Source organism: Rutidosis leptorrhynchoides, chromosome 5 (genome assembly GCF_046630445.1).
Source record: "Rutidosis leptorrhynchoides isolate AG116_Rl617_1_P2 chromosome 5, CSIRO_AGI_Rlap_v1, whole genome shotgun sequence".
NCBI classification, from domain to species: domain Eukaryota; kingdom Viridiplantae; phylum Streptophyta; class Magnoliopsida; order Asterales; family Asteraceae; genus Rutidosis; species Rutidosis leptorrhynchoides.
The window spans coordinates 30,565,273-30,581,038 of NC_092337.1; the positions used below are offsets into that span (position 1 = coordinate 30,565,273).

Below are 15,766 nucleotides of genomic sequence, written 5' to 3' on the forward strand. Positions count from 1 at the left end.
TTTAATTTGTATACTCTCAATTAACAATTTAACATAAGTATGTAATATTAGGCTATTTTTTTTGGATCCCCTATATATATTGACCCTGTGCGACCGCACGTCTTGCACGTCTCAATATCTGACAATGTCTCTTAATGTCGGGAGTCTCACGCGACATAGTCGATGGACCAATAAAATCACATTCTTATTTTCTTTTATGTAACCGTGTATCTTTATATGGCTGGTCCAAGTTATTTTGTAAAATCTATCTGTAAAACCCTCCGTTAAATTTGAAAAGGTATTATTGTAGGATGTGGCCCATGCATCAACAAAAGCGGTTGAGGTAGCACATCTCAAATGTCTTAGGGGTGTTTCTTTGTTTTTTTTTTGTTTTTGTTTTTTGTTTTTTTACAGCGATTGGATCACTCGAGGGGACTAAACCACCCATTGCGATCATCTCCCGTTTCGACTATGCCGATGCAGCGATAATAATCCCACCCGCATCGCTGCCCGGGAGTCCACCTTGAAACCGATCCAAGAGCACGACCAAGTAAAACCCCCTCCCCTTTACCCCCAAACGATATGGGAAATGTGTCATGGGTGGATACTTCACGACATATATGAAATTGTGTTTTTAATATGTAGCCAACGGGGGTCGAAAAATGAGCTCTCCTAAAGGAGACAGATCACCAAACATTTAAAAAATATATTTTATTATTACATTTAAATCGTAAATAATTAGTGAATAGTTTTTGGCAAGTTAACTTCAAAATAAATCATATATATTTTCTCCATAGAAACTTGTTAATCTATGAAATAATCTAATTTAGCAAACATTCAAAGCCCCCTCGGGAATCCCTTTAATGCAGTTCGGGTTTTCATCCGAAAGCGCGTGCGTGCGTGACAAATGAGAGTATTCGATGTCATCAACTTACTTTTCAAAAAAACAAACATTCAATAACCTGATTGTTTAATATTTAAACAACGTAATTAAATTCAAACGCTATTAATTTATACTCCGTAACTAACTATTTGGTTTTGATTATACTTGAACACAAACACAAATCCAAACATCCTTTACTAGATAAATAATTGGTCGAAAGGGTATTCTAGTAATTTGGAAGGCACTAGGTTTTCAATTGTATATCGCACCTTTTAAGGGCTTCGCAAACCCTAATTTACAACTCCAGAGCTCTGAGTTAAGGAGGCGCGGGATAAACCCTAGATCATCGGTCATCTGCAATCATGGGTAGATTTCGTCGTTTTTTATTTCAATTTCATTACTCCGATTGAATTTCTCATTCAGCTTCATAAATTTATGTTAAATTTCTCCGCGCATGTTAATTTTAATCACTGCGATGTTGATATAATTTGATGTTAATGCAGGTATCTCTCGTGATTCTATGCACAAAAGACGTGAAACTGGTGGAAAGAAGAAGGCCTGGAGAAAGAAGCGAAAGTAATTTTCTTCATTTTATATATTGTTTATTGTTTTTTTTTTTTTTTTTTAATTTACACAAATGAGGGTTAAATGTTACAATTTGTGTCTGATCTGTAATTTTATTAGTAGGTTCTTCAGCTCTGTTTTTTTAAACAATTTAGTTTATGCTTTGATTTACAGGAAGTTGCTGATAGCTTCATCTGTTAAAAAATAGAATTTTTAGATAATTGAGTAGAAGTTTTGCATAAGACTTATAAGTTAAATTTAAAAAGGAATATTAGCTGGCCTTTTTAGAAAAGATAGCCTATAGCATTAATTCATCATTTGTTTTATAAAATTTTTGTTCTTGAGAACAAATTTTTGGAATCTAAACCTTCCACCTGAAGATTATTCCAAAGACTTGGACATTTGTACAATAGCAACAAAAGTAAAAAGAATGCTTATATTTCAGTAGCTGATAATAATATTATGCTTAGATTAGATGAAAAGTTATCAATTTCTTTTTTTTTTTTTTTTTTTAAAGGAATTGATTTGTTAGACTGATAGTGTGTGTGTATGAGAATTTTTATTTGCTCAATTCGGAAGTCGGGTTTGATCTTGTTTGGTTAAACCTTATTATGACATGTGTTATATAGTTTAGTCTGCTTAACAAACCTAACAGTTTTCTTATCTCTATGTAGGTATGAGCTCGGGAGACAGCCAGCAAACACTAAGATCTCGAGCAACAAGACAGTTAGGAGGGTGCGAGTCCGTGGTGGTAACGTCAAGTGGCGTGCTTTGAGGTTGGACACAGGTAATTACTCTTGGGGTAGCGAGGCTGTTACCCGAAAGACCCGTATTTTGGATGTGGTCTACAATTCATCCAACAATGAGCTGGTCAGGACTCAGACTCTTGTCAAGAGTGCAATTGTCCAGGTTGATGCTGCTCCATTCAAGCAATGGTATCTACAACACTATGGCGTTGATATTGGTCGCAAGAAGAAAACAGCTGCTTCAGCAACCAAAAAAGAGGGAGAGGTATGTTATTATTTGTAAAGTGTTGCAAGATCTAGAAATATATTGCAAGTAAATGGGTTGAAATTTGTCACCTTTTTTATTAATTATGCATAAAAGATAGGTAAATATATCATGATTATATATGGGTTAGGGAATGTATCCAATGTTGCTTGTATTTATGTTATTGTGTGTTTTGATTGTTGTTAGGATGTAGAGGCTGTAACTGAAGAGGCTAAGAAGAGTAATCATGTTGCAAGGAAACTAGAAAAGCGTCAAGAGGAACGCAAACTTGACCCGCATGTTGAAGAACAATTTTCCGGTGGGCGGCTTCTAGCGGCTATTTCATCCCGCCCCGGGCAGTGTGGTCGCGCTGATGGGTATGTGAATTTCACCAATGCTATTCTACTTGACGAGTGAAATATACTATTCTCTATTAAGGTTGCGTGTTTTTTCACCTTTAAGTTTAACTTAAAAAAGGCAGCATACATGATGTTACAGTCTTAACAAAAGTATTTTTAAGAAACTCGACTTAGATTGTGGCGTACTTATCTCTTGTGTTACAAAATGGGAATGTTTAAATGGCATCGAAAGTAACTAGCTAGGTGATATTGAGATTAATTTATACTGACATTGTTATCTTGATCTATAGTTTTTTTTTTTTTTTAGTTTCTCTTGTACTAATTCTATTTATTTAATTATTTTATGTGGGTTAATGTTTTGGCAGATACATATTGGAAGGTAAGGAGCTAGAATTCTACATGAAGAAGCTTCAGAAGAAGAAAGGAAAGGGTGCTGCAGCATAAAAGCATATTTGCGTATTAGATTTGTATCTCATGCTTATTTTTTTGGAAAAGAGCTTCCTTAGTTAACTTTGCTATGAATGTTGAAGGATTAGTGTTGTTTTGATGATATTTATCATGATTTTTTAATGCATGCATGTTTGATCCTAGTTAAGCTTTAGAATAACTGCTTTAGCAATCTTGTGTCGATCTTAAAACGATTGTTTGAATTTTTAGTTCGAGATACTTTTTGATACGATTTTAGATTTTAAACAGAAAAATTATATTAAATCTTTGATTACATCTTTAACCTATTTTGACAATTTTTGTAAAAAGAAAAAAGCTCGATAGTAGTCAAATTCAACTGATGAACTATGCTGTAATGCATAAAGAACATTTAAAATCAGTGTATCGTTTACAAGTAGTTTTGGTGCTACATTCTTAATTATCATATCAAAGAGCAAATTCTGAATACTAAAACGGCATCAGTAGTGGGAGAGGGTCGATTTCTTACACAACCTACTCCGTGAGTTACATTGCCTCTTGTTTTCAACCACTTTCGTCTATTGTGATAATGTGAGTTAAGTGTATCTTTTGTCTAACCCGGTTCAACACCAACTGACACCAACTGACAAAACACATAGAGATTGATATCCACTTTGTTCGTTATATGGTTGTTACGAGACATGTTCGTGTTCTCCACGTTCCTTCGCGGTATCAGTATGCATACATCTTCACCAAGGACTACCGTCAGCTCTTTTTGAAGAATTTTGTTCCAGTTTGACCATCCGCTCCTCTCCCGCTCCAACTGTGAGGGGACGTTAATGGTTGAGTTTAGTGGTCCTTTTGACGCCATTCATTTAGTGTGCCATATAGTATTTAGCCTTTTGATTTATTTGAATGTATCTATATTTCCAGCTTTGTATTGTTATAGCATCAATGGAAAACGTAACATTTTACAGAACCAAGCATCAATTCTAATTTAATTTAGTATGCAACTTAAAAGGACATTTAACTTGCAACAATCACCCAAAAATATAATGTGCAAGAATAAACTACGACTATAACTAGTCAATATTTATATTTATAGATATCAAAAAAGAATATCAAAAAATATGTTTCATACAGACTTATTCTAATTTCAATACTAATTTCGACAGTAATACTAATTAATTAAGACAAGGATGGATCCGATGTTGATCTATGTTTTTTTCTTCTTGGGTCACTTGACGAGGAGCTTCTAAGTTGCATACTTTGGTTTTCTCTTTATTAGCACGTGACTTTTCGGTGAAATAAACAGCCATATATAAAAATTCGATCTTGAAGTATGATACAATGAGCACAATCCAAATCCAGTCAAGTTTAACAGGGAGGAATAAAATCATCACAGACAATAAAGGTAGACAAAAAAGTCCTGTGTAGGCGCTAGGAAATTTGTGGTCATCATCTTTGGATGCATAACGAGGATAATGATCATCCAAATAACAAATTCCAAATGCGATCCCAAAGGATGCACACGCGACTAAAAATCCAATCCAGTTGAGGTTGAGTGGGACAATAAACACAAGAGAAATCGAGATAACAGACATAGTTGTCGAGAATAAACCGATAAATTTTAAAATGGTGTAGTGAATATTCCTCAAAATCTTGTGAAAACATCTACAAATGATCAAAATCAAGGTAGTGAGTGAAACCACATATAATGCAGCGAAGGACATGATTATAAGGAAGGTATTCATTTCCCTACGATCACCTTCTTTCTCGTTATGAGAAACGATTCCACCTCGAACCTGAACTAACGGAAACACATAGTAAAAAGAAGAGAGCTGCAAAAATGCTGTGTACGTACAAAGCCTGAAATACAACACGTGCGCTTCCATGTTAGTTATGAAGGGATTTAACAAGTTCATGTATCTTAAAACCATTTAAGAATAAATTAAAGCGGAAGCATGTAATTACCAATTTTAAACTTGTTATACATAAGCCATTTAAGGTTAAATCCCAAGTAGGATCAAGTTATGAAATATGCTTACAATATAAAAGGATGTTTAGAGAGTACCTACTCCAAGTTAGGAGGTTAATAGATGAAGAGGAAGATTAGTAAATGTGTAAAACTCCAAGCTTTTGATGCACCAACACCACCCTTAAGTTTTGTTAGGATTAACACACTTAAAGACTTATAAAACCAAGCTAGAGACCTCTTCTATTTGCTGGAAAATTCAGCCAGCAGCAACCTTGAAATGATGATGAATGCAAGCCTCAAAATGATGAAACCTCAAGGGATTATACCCCAAACTTATCACCAACACCCTAGCCTTTAGTTAGGATTTAATTACACTTGAAAACAAGCTTACAAAATCAGAATTGAACCCCTTTTTGCTGCTGTAAACCCACGACAGAAAGAGGCAGCAGGAAGCTGTTTTTGTTGTTGTTTTTCTTTCACTTGAGAGAATATGTATGCATGTAATCTTAGTCTTTGGTCAAGGGACATACATATGTGTAATTGTGTCATAGAAAGCAACAAGAATAAGCATGTGATGACACTTCTTGGGGCTACAAAATCTGCCCACCATCACAATGTTTTATAAATAAACTTTGTTTTATAAAACTTATATAAAACCCATTTATTATTATGTTACTTATATATATTTTATAAACCTTTTATAAAACATAAAACATTATAATTATTTAAACCTATAAATAATCAAATATAAATTATCCAAATAATTTATCTCAAGTGATAATCTTTTAGAAACCTGATTTTCTAAAATCCAAGTGTCGCGTATTTGTTCAATGATCCAATCGTCAAGATCAAATACGTATAAGGTGTAGGTAAGTTTGTTATTGAGTATGACCCGACTTGGATCATAACATATTAGCCACATTAATTTAATATGTCTCTCGGGCATACGAAAAACCTACAATCTCCCACTTGCACGAGAAACATAAGAAATTAATGCAAGTGATGGATACCACCTAACGACCGTCCATCACCCCCAATATGTTATGACTTTGTGCCATTTAATAACATCATCCTTTCGAGTTCCCATCTCGAATATGAATAGGTGAATATTTCATTATTTCCTTTCATCCTAGATGTCATATTAAATCCAAGAGACACAGAGTGATCACTCTCTTCTAGATTTAACTTTATCAGGCCTTAGACATCTGACTCTCAACGAATAAGAGGGACAAATTCCATCTTGACTACATACGTCCTAAATATATATACCTTGTATTATACCTGAGCTCTTCCTTATGAACTACCATATTTCAGAATAGCGAAGGAAAGAATCAAGGCACAATACTTAGTAAATATCCGAACCCAATATGTATCTCAGGTCAGAGGACACAATGATATTCGCCTTTACTCAAGATTACATGTGATCAACCACAAAGGCTCCATTCAGTAAAACTTGAGGGCGGGTCTTCCAATATTTGTATCCCACAAATATCAATGAACTTTGGTTGCATCCTTGCCCTACATTCATCCCGTGAATGTATACCAATCCAAGTTCATAATAGTCTAAACCTCACACTTGTTCCCACAAATGTAATCGACTACGGAATTTAGAATAATTACTTATTCATGGATAAAATATGCAAAATAGGAACTTAACTCAAAATAAATTAATACCATAATTATATTAATCAGTTTGAACAAATTTCATTCCGTTACAATACTTAAAACAGATCATGACCAATCACTAGAATATCGAAGCCCTAATGCACAAACATGTCCTGCATGTTTTGATCCATGTAAGAGCTTCGTGAGAGGATCCGCTATATTAAGATCTGTGTGAACTTTGCGAATACACATCTTTCCCTTTTCAACTTCATCCCTTATGTAGTTGAATCTCCGCTCAATGTGACGGGTCTTTTGGTGAGCACGAGGTTCCTTGATTTGAGCAATCGCACCCTCGTTGTCACAAAAGATCTCAAGAGGGTCCTGAATGGAAGGGACTACTCCTAAGTCGTCGATGAATTTCTTCATCCATGCAGCTTCCTGAGCTGCCAACGAGGTGGCAATGTACTCCGACTCTGTAGTGGATAATGCAACAACATCCTGTTTTGAACTCTTCCAAGAGACCGCACCTCCATTTAATGTGAAGACATAACCGGATTGTGATCGAGAATCATCTCGATCAGTTTAGAAACTCGCGTCCACGTAACCTTTTACAGCGAGTTCCTCCTCACCAGACCCATATATTAGAAACACATCCTTAGTCCTCCTAAGGTATTTCAATATACTTTTAACCGCAATCCAATGACTGTTTCCTGGGTTATTCTGGTATCTACTTGTCAAGCTTAGGGCGCATGACACATCCGGTCTAGTGCATATCATTGCATACATGATTGACCCAATAGCAGATGCATACGGGACTCTCTTCATTCTCTCTTGTAAATCTTTCGTGGTAGGGCACTGAGATGAACTGAGAGGCGTTCCTCTTTGAATAGGTACCAAACCACTCTTAGAGTTCTCCATCTTGAACCTTTTCAAGACCTTTTCAATGTATGCACTTTGATTCAAACCTATCAGTTTCTTGGATCTATTCCTGTAGATCCCAATCCCCAAAACGTATTGTGCTTCTCCAAGATCCTTAATGGAGAAGCATTTACTTAGCCAAGTTTTGATACCTTCCATTTCCGAAATATCATTTCCAAATAACAATATATCATCCACATATAGTACAAGGAACATGATAGTGCTCCCATTAGCTTTCTTATATACACAAGCTTCATCACCATTTTTAATGAAGCCAAATTTCTCGGCTTCCTCATTAAAGCGATGATTCCACATTCTAGATGCTTGTTTCAATCCGTAGATTGACTTCTTTAACTTGCATACCTTTTTAGGATATTTCGGATCAACAAAACCTTCAGGCTGAACCATATAGACATCTTCCACAAGATATCCATTTAGGAAAGCGGTCTTGACATCCATTTTCCATATTTCATAATCATAATGAGCAGCAATGGCAAATAATATCCTAATAGACTTTAGCATTGCCACAGGCGAAAAAGTTTCATCATAGTCAACCCCTTGAGTTTGAGTGAAACCTTTTGCTACAAGTCTAGCTTTATATGTATCCAAGTTTCCATGTATGTCGGTTTTCATTTTGAAAAGCCATTTACAATCAACTAGCCTTGAGCCAGCAGGTTGTGCAACAAGTTCCCAAACTTGGTTGTCGTACATGGATTGCATCTCAGCGTTCATGGCTTCCTGCCATTTATCCTTATCAATCCTTGATAAAGCATCTTGGTAGTTTGCTGGTTCATCCAAATCAACCACATAGCAACCATCCATGAGAAACCCATATCTCTCAGGAGGATTACTAATCCTACCAGATCTGCGAACTTCTTGTGTATTTTGATCATCCATTTGATCATTCTCAACATTTTCATGTTGAGTGCTAGTGTCAACCAATTGTGTATCATCTACTTGATCTTGAATTTCTTCAAGATTTATTTTTCTTTCACTTTCGCCTTCCATTAAGAACTTAGTTTCAAGGAATTATGCCTTCCGAGCAACAAATACATTCTGCTCGGAAGGATCATAGAAATAATATCCCATATTATCCTTGGGATATCCTATGAAGATACACTTCGTGGATCGAGCATTTAACTTATTAGGGACGTAACGCTTAGGATAAGCTTCACATCCCCATACCTTTAAGTATGATAGAGATGGAGGTTTTCCAAACCACATCCCATGAGGAGTTCGTTCCACTTTCTTGGTTGGGGCCATATTTAAAATACGAGCCGCGGAGCAAAGACAATAACCCCAAAATGATAGAGGTAACGAGCTTCTAGCCATCATAGATCGAACCATATCCATTAGGGTTTGTTCCTCCTTTCGGAAACTCCATTAAGTTGGGGTGTTCCAGGAGGAGTAAGTTGTGAGATAATCCCACAACCTTTAAGATGACTTTGGAAGGCATCGCTTAGGTATTCACCTCCTCTATCGGTACGAAGTACCTTAATTGTCTTATTGAGTTGATTTTGTACTTCGTTTTGATATTCTTTGAATGCTTCAAAAGTTTCGTCCTTGTGTCTTAATAAGTAGACATATCCGAAACGACTGAAGTCATCAATGAAAGTAACGAAGTATCTTTCACCATTCCTAGTTATGGGCTTAAAGGGTCCACATACATCCGAATGTATTAATCCCAATAAGTCCTTAGCCCTTTCATAAGTCTCTTTGAAAGGTGCTTTAGTCATTTTGCCTTGTAAACAAGATTCACATACATCAAACGAGTCTAGTTCACTTGATTTCAAAAGGCCATTCTTTTGAAGTGTATGCATTCGATTCTTGTTTATGTGACCAAGGCGACAATGCCATAAGTAGGAATCACTCAAATCCCTTTTGAGTTTCTTGGTGTTTGCATGGAACATTGAGCTATTATATGATGTGTCATCATGAACCAATTCATAAATACCATTTGAAGGCGAAGCCTTAAAATAGAACACATTATCTAAAGAAATATAGATATCATCATTAATGAAATTAAGATTAAAACTATATTGTTTCAAACGGGATACAGAAATAATGTTTCGAGATAAATCGGGTGCATACAAAATATTTTTCAAAATAAGCTCCAAACCACTTGGAAGCTTTAAAACAAAGTCTCCATGAGCTTTCACTTGCACCCTTGCTCCATTTCCCATGAAGAGACTTGTTGTTCCCGCATCTTGATCACTTCTTTTGAACCCCTGCAAAGAATTGCAAATATGAGTTCCACATCCTGTGTCTAATACCCATGTATTAGAAGAAGTAATACTAAGCTCAATGTATACCATATATACATTACCTGAGGTTTGCCCTGCATCCCTCTTTTCCTTCAACTCCTTAAGGTAGACTGGGCAGTTGCGTTTCCAGTGACCCATTTCACCGCAACCAAAGCACGGATCTTCCTTGGGGTTAGCTTTTCCGGCAACCTTTTGCTTCTTGTTGTTGTTGGTTGGGGTAACCATCTTCCCCTTTCCCTTGCCATTGCCTTGGTAGGCGGGTCCTTTCCTCTTAGCCGCCTTCGGCTTAGAAGTGTTATTATTTTTGGACCCGCCTTCATTGATCGAAAACACGGGTGAAGCCCTTTTACCCATGCTTGCTTCTGCCGTCTTAACCATGGCATGTAATTCGCCAATGCTTTTATCCCAACCATTCATGTTGTAATTCATTACAAATGTGTCAAACCTTTTTGACAATGAGTTGAGAATAAGGTGTAGTGACCCGAACTTTTCCATGTTTATATATATTAATTGAGATTGATATTTACATGATTAAATGTTTCCAACATGTTAAGCAATCAAACTTGTTAAGACTTGATTAATTGAAATAGGTTTCATATAGACAATTGACCACCCAAGTTGACCGGTGATTCACGAACGTTAAAACTTGTAAAAAAACTATATGATGACATATATATGGTTATATATATAGTTAACATGATATTATGATAAGTAAACATATCATTAATTATATTAACAATGAACTACATATGTAAAAACAAGACTACTAACTTAATGATTTTGAAACGAGACATATATGTAACGTTTATCGTTGTAACGACATTTAATGTATATATATCATATTAAGAGATATTCGTACATCATAATATCATGATAATATAATAATTTAAAATCTCTTTTGATATTATAAACATTGGGTTAACAACAATTAACAAGATCGTTAACCTAAAGGTTTCAAAACAACACTTACATGTAACGACTAACGATGACTTAACGACTCAGTTAAAATGTATATACATGTAGTGTTTTAATATGTATTTATACACTTTTGAAAGACTTCAATACACTTATCAAAATACTTCTACTTAAAAAAATGCTTACAATTACATCCTCGTTCAGTTTCATCAACAATTCTACTCGTATGCACCCGTATTCGTACTCGTACAATACACAGCTTTTAGATGTATGTACTATTGGTATATACACTCCAATGATCAGCTCTTAGCAGCCCATGTGAGTCACCTAACACATGTGGGAACCATCATTTGGCAACTAGCATGAAATATCTCATAAAATTACAAAAATATGAGTAATCATTCATGACTTATTTACATGAAAACAAAATTACATATCCTTTATATCTAATCCATACACCAACGACCAAAAACACCTACAAACACTTTCATTCTTCAATTTTATTCATCTAATTGATCTCTCTCAAGTTCTATCTTCAAGTTCTAAGTGTTCTTCATAAATTCCAAAAGTTCTAGTTTCTTAAAATCAAGAATACTTTCAAGTTTGCTAGCTCACTTCCAATCTTGTAAGGTGATCATCCAACCTCAAGAAATCTTTATTTCTTACAGTAGGTTATCATTCTAATACAAGGTAATAATCATATTCAAACTTTGGTTCAATTTCTATAACTATAACAATCTTATTTCAAGTGATGATCTTACTTGAACTTGTTTTCGTGTCATGATTCTGCTTCAAGAACTTCGAGCCATCCAAGGATCCATTGAAGCTAGATCCATTTTTCTCTTTTCCAGTAGGTTTATCCAAGGAACTTAAGGTAGTAATGATGTTCATAACATCATTCAATTCATACATATAAAGCTATCTTATTCGAAGGTTTAAACTTGTAATCACTAGAACATAGTTTAGTTAATTCTAAACTTGTTCGCAAACAAAAGTTAATCCTTCTAACTTGACTTTTAAAATCAACTAAACACATGTTCTATATCTATATGATATGCTAACTTAATGATTTAAAACCTGGAAACACGAAAAACACCGTAAAACCGGATTTACGCCGTCGTAGTAACACCGCGGGCTGTTTTGGGTTAGTTTATTAAAAACTATGATAAACTTTGATTTAAAAGTTGTTATTCTGAGAAAATGATTTTTATTATGAACATGAAACTATATCCAAAAATTATGGTTAAACTCAAAGTGGAAGTATGTTTTCTAAAATGGTCATCTAGACGTCGTTCTTTCGACTGAAATGACTACCTTTACAAAAACGACTTGTAACTTATTTTTCCGACTAGAAACCTATACTTTTTTTGTTTAGATTCATAAAATAGAGTTCAATATGAAACCATAGCAATTTGATTCACTCAAAACGGATTTAAAATGAAGAAGTTATGGGTAAAACAAGATTGGATAATTTTTCTCATTTTAGCTACGTGAAAATTGGTAACAAATCTATTCCAACCATAACTTAATCAACTTGTATTATATATTATGTAATCTTGAGATACCATAGACACGTATACAATGTTTCGACCTATCATTTCGACACATCTATATATATTTCGGAACAACCATAGACACTCTATATGATGAATGATTTTTATCTCTATGTATGGGATGTGTATTGAAATATGAAATCTTGTGGTCTATTGTTACGATTTGATATATATAGGTTAAACCTATAACTCACCAACATTTTTGTTGACGTTTAAAGCATGTTTATTCTCAGGTGAATATTAAGAGCTTCCGCTGTTGCATACTAAAATAAGGACAAGATTTGGAGTCCATGTTTGTATGATATTGTGTAAAAACTGCATTCAAGAAACTGATTTCGATGTAACATATTTGTATTGTAAACCATTATGTAATGGTCGTGTGTAAACAGGATATTTTAGATTATCATTATTTGATAATCTACGTAAAGCTTTTTAAACCTTTATTTATGAAATAAAGGTTATGGTTTGTTTTAAAAATGAATGCAGTCTTTGAAAAACGTCTCATATAGAGGTCAAAACCTCGCAACGAAATCAATTAATATGGAACGTTTTTAATCAATAAGAACGGGACATTTCATAAGGTCCGTGGCTAATTCATTAGACACGTTGCAATTTAGACGGTTTGCTCGATCAATAAGTGAAAGGACCCGTTCATATACATTATAAACGATTCACAATAGTTGATTACATTGCGAGGTATTTGACCTCTATATGATACATTTTACAAACATTGCATTCGTTTTTAAAAGACAATCTTTCTTTACATCAAAAATTGACAGGCATGCATACCATTTCATAATATCCACTATCCACTATAAATTGATTTAATAATAATCTTTGATGAACTCAATGACTCGAATGCAACGTTCTTCGAAATATGCTATGAAAGACTCCAAGTAATATCTTTAAAATGAGCCAATGCACAGCGGAAGATTTCTTTAACACCTGAGAATAAACATGCTTTAAAGTGTCAACCAAAAGGTTGGTGAGTTCATTAGTTTATCATAATCATTTATTTTCATCATTTTAATAGACCACGAGAATTTCATTTCCAGTTCTCATAAATATACGTCCCATGCATAGAGACAAAAATAATCGTTCATATGGTGAACACCTGGTAACCGACATTAACTAGATACATATAAGAATATCCCCTATCATTCCGGGATCCTCCTTCGGACATGATATAAATTTCGAAGTACTAAAGCATCCGGTACTTTAGATGGGGTTTGTTAGGCCCAATAGATCTATCTTTAGGATTCACGTCAATCAGGGTGTCTGTTCCCTAATTCTTAGATTACCAGACTTTAATAAAAAGGGGCATATTCGATTTCGATAATTCAACCATAGAATGTAGTTTCAATTACTTGTGTCTATTTCGTCAAACATTTATAAAAGCGCATGTATTCTCAGTCCCAAAAATATAAAGGGTAAAAAGGTAAATGAAACTCACCATACTGTATTTCGTAGTAAAAATACATATAACGTCATTGAACAAGTGCAAGGTTGGCCTCGGATTCACGAACCTAAATTAATTATATATATTTATGTGTTGGTCAATATTTGTCTAACAAATTAGTTCAAGTCATAGTGTACCACAATCCTAATGCTCGAGACTAATATGCAAAAGTCAACAAAAGTAAATTTGACTCAAAATAATTTCCAAAAATCTATACATGATTAATATATAGTTTAAATATCGTCGTTTTATATTTTTAAATATTTTTAAAAGATTTATTAGAGTAAATAATATAATTTATTTATTAATAAATAAAATTTTATATTATATTTATATAATAAAATATACTTTTATATATATTAAGCAATAAAATTTATAGGGTTCATTTAATATTATAAAGATAATATGATAGGTATTATTAAAGTAAGTTATTACACGTAGTAAAATATGTTTGTATCAAATATTTATTTGATAAAATAATATCTATAATGATAGTAAGTAAAAGTTGTATTATTTTGTAATAATAATTATTATTATAAAAATATCAATATTTATAATTACTAAGATGACATTATGATAAAACGATAATTCTAATTATAATAACTTTAATATTTACGATAATTTTTAATATTATCTTTAAAATAATAATTCTATTTAAAATAATAATAATAATAATAATGATATTTTATAGTAACAATGACGTTTCTATTAAAATGATAATTTTTGTTAAAATGATAGTTTTAATACTAACGATAATTTTAATAATAATAGTAATGATAAAAATAATAAGAACGATAATTTTATCTAAATCAATATCTTATAATATTTTAATTTCATCATGATACTCTTACCCATTATTTCCTAATCGTTTCGTTTAATAGCTTTTAATCGTCTTTTATATCGTGTTCGTAATAATGATAATAATAGTAATCAAAATAATTAGGTGTTACAAATATTTGTTTTAATTACACTAATATTAATAATGATAGTTACTATAACATTATTAACGATAATACTAATAATTATCTTAATGATAATATAGTAATAATAATAATAACAATAACAATAACTATTTTTAAATAATGATATATATATTAATAATTTAATAATGATAATAATAATAATACCAATAATACCAATAATAATAATAATAATAATAATAATAATAATAATAATAATAATTATAACTTTAACGATAATAACGATAGTAATAATAAAAAAATTAACAATTTTTAATGATAAATCCTTTTATTGATAAAGAAAATAATAATAATAATAAGATAAAACTAGAACGACGATAATAACGAAGATAATAATAATCATTTTTAATAATAATATAAAAATTCGATGGACTATAACTTCAAATCCGTTCATCGAAATCATTCGATATCTAAATGAAAAGTTCTTAATTTATCGCTAGCTTTCCAACGACATGCATATCTTATACCTTATCTCAGTCGCATATATAACTAATTCAGGATTCAACATAACCTAACTAAAGGCAATATCAAAAGTACAAACATGCATAATCCTATATACTCGAGCACTAGTCAGGGATACACTATTAGTATGTAAAAGTTAAATTATGAGTACTCACGTATCAATATTGAGATTCAATATTGCAGGAAAGGTACGTAGACGCAACGGAGATGATAAACACTATATTGACCTCACGAGCATACCCATGAACCATACCCAATCACCTCCATAGCTATATCCCATAATTTTCTTAATCCAATCCCACTCGAAAAACAATTTCGAAATCACTCGGACAGCACTCTGACGTAATATTTTATGTATACTAATAATGTCTTGAAATAATACGGAGTAAATATATATATGTAAATCGATTGAGAGAGTTTAGAAAAAAATATTTTCAAGTTTCTATGAAATA

The 15,766-nt window shown here is 33.0% G+C and overlaps 1 protein-coding gene across 1 annotated transcript; it reads left to right on the top strand.

Annotated features, from left to right (window-relative positions):
• The first annotated feature begins 1,140 nt into the window (after window positions 1–1,140).
• Window positions 1,141–3,349, top strand: LOC139847230 (small ribosomal subunit protein eS8). The gene is made up of 5 exons (XM_071836882.1): window positions 1,141–1,228; window positions 1,366–1,438; window positions 2,101–2,437; window positions 2,624–2,793; window positions 3,141–3,349. The coding sequence occupies exons 1-5, from the start codon at window positions 1,225–1,227 to the stop codon at window positions 3,217–3,219; spliced, it is 663 nt and encodes a 220-aa protein (XP_071692983.1). The 5' UTR covers window positions 1,141–1,224; the 3' UTR covers window positions 3,220–3,349.
• Window positions 3,350–15,766: the final 12,417 nt, after the last annotated feature.

What these genes read in the sequence shown, in the direction of transcription:
- LOC139847230 (XM_071836882.1), top strand. An exon ending in GCCTGGAGAAAGAAGCGAAA is followed by an intron (nt 1,439 to 2,100) that starts GTAATTTTCTTC and finishes ATCTCTATGTAG; the next exon opens with GTATGAGCTCGGGAGACAGC. An exon ending in CAGTGTGGTCGCGCTGATGG is followed by an intron (nt 2,794 to 3,140) that starts GTATGTGAATTT and finishes ATGTTTTGGCAG; the next exon opens with ATACATATTGGAAGGTAAGG.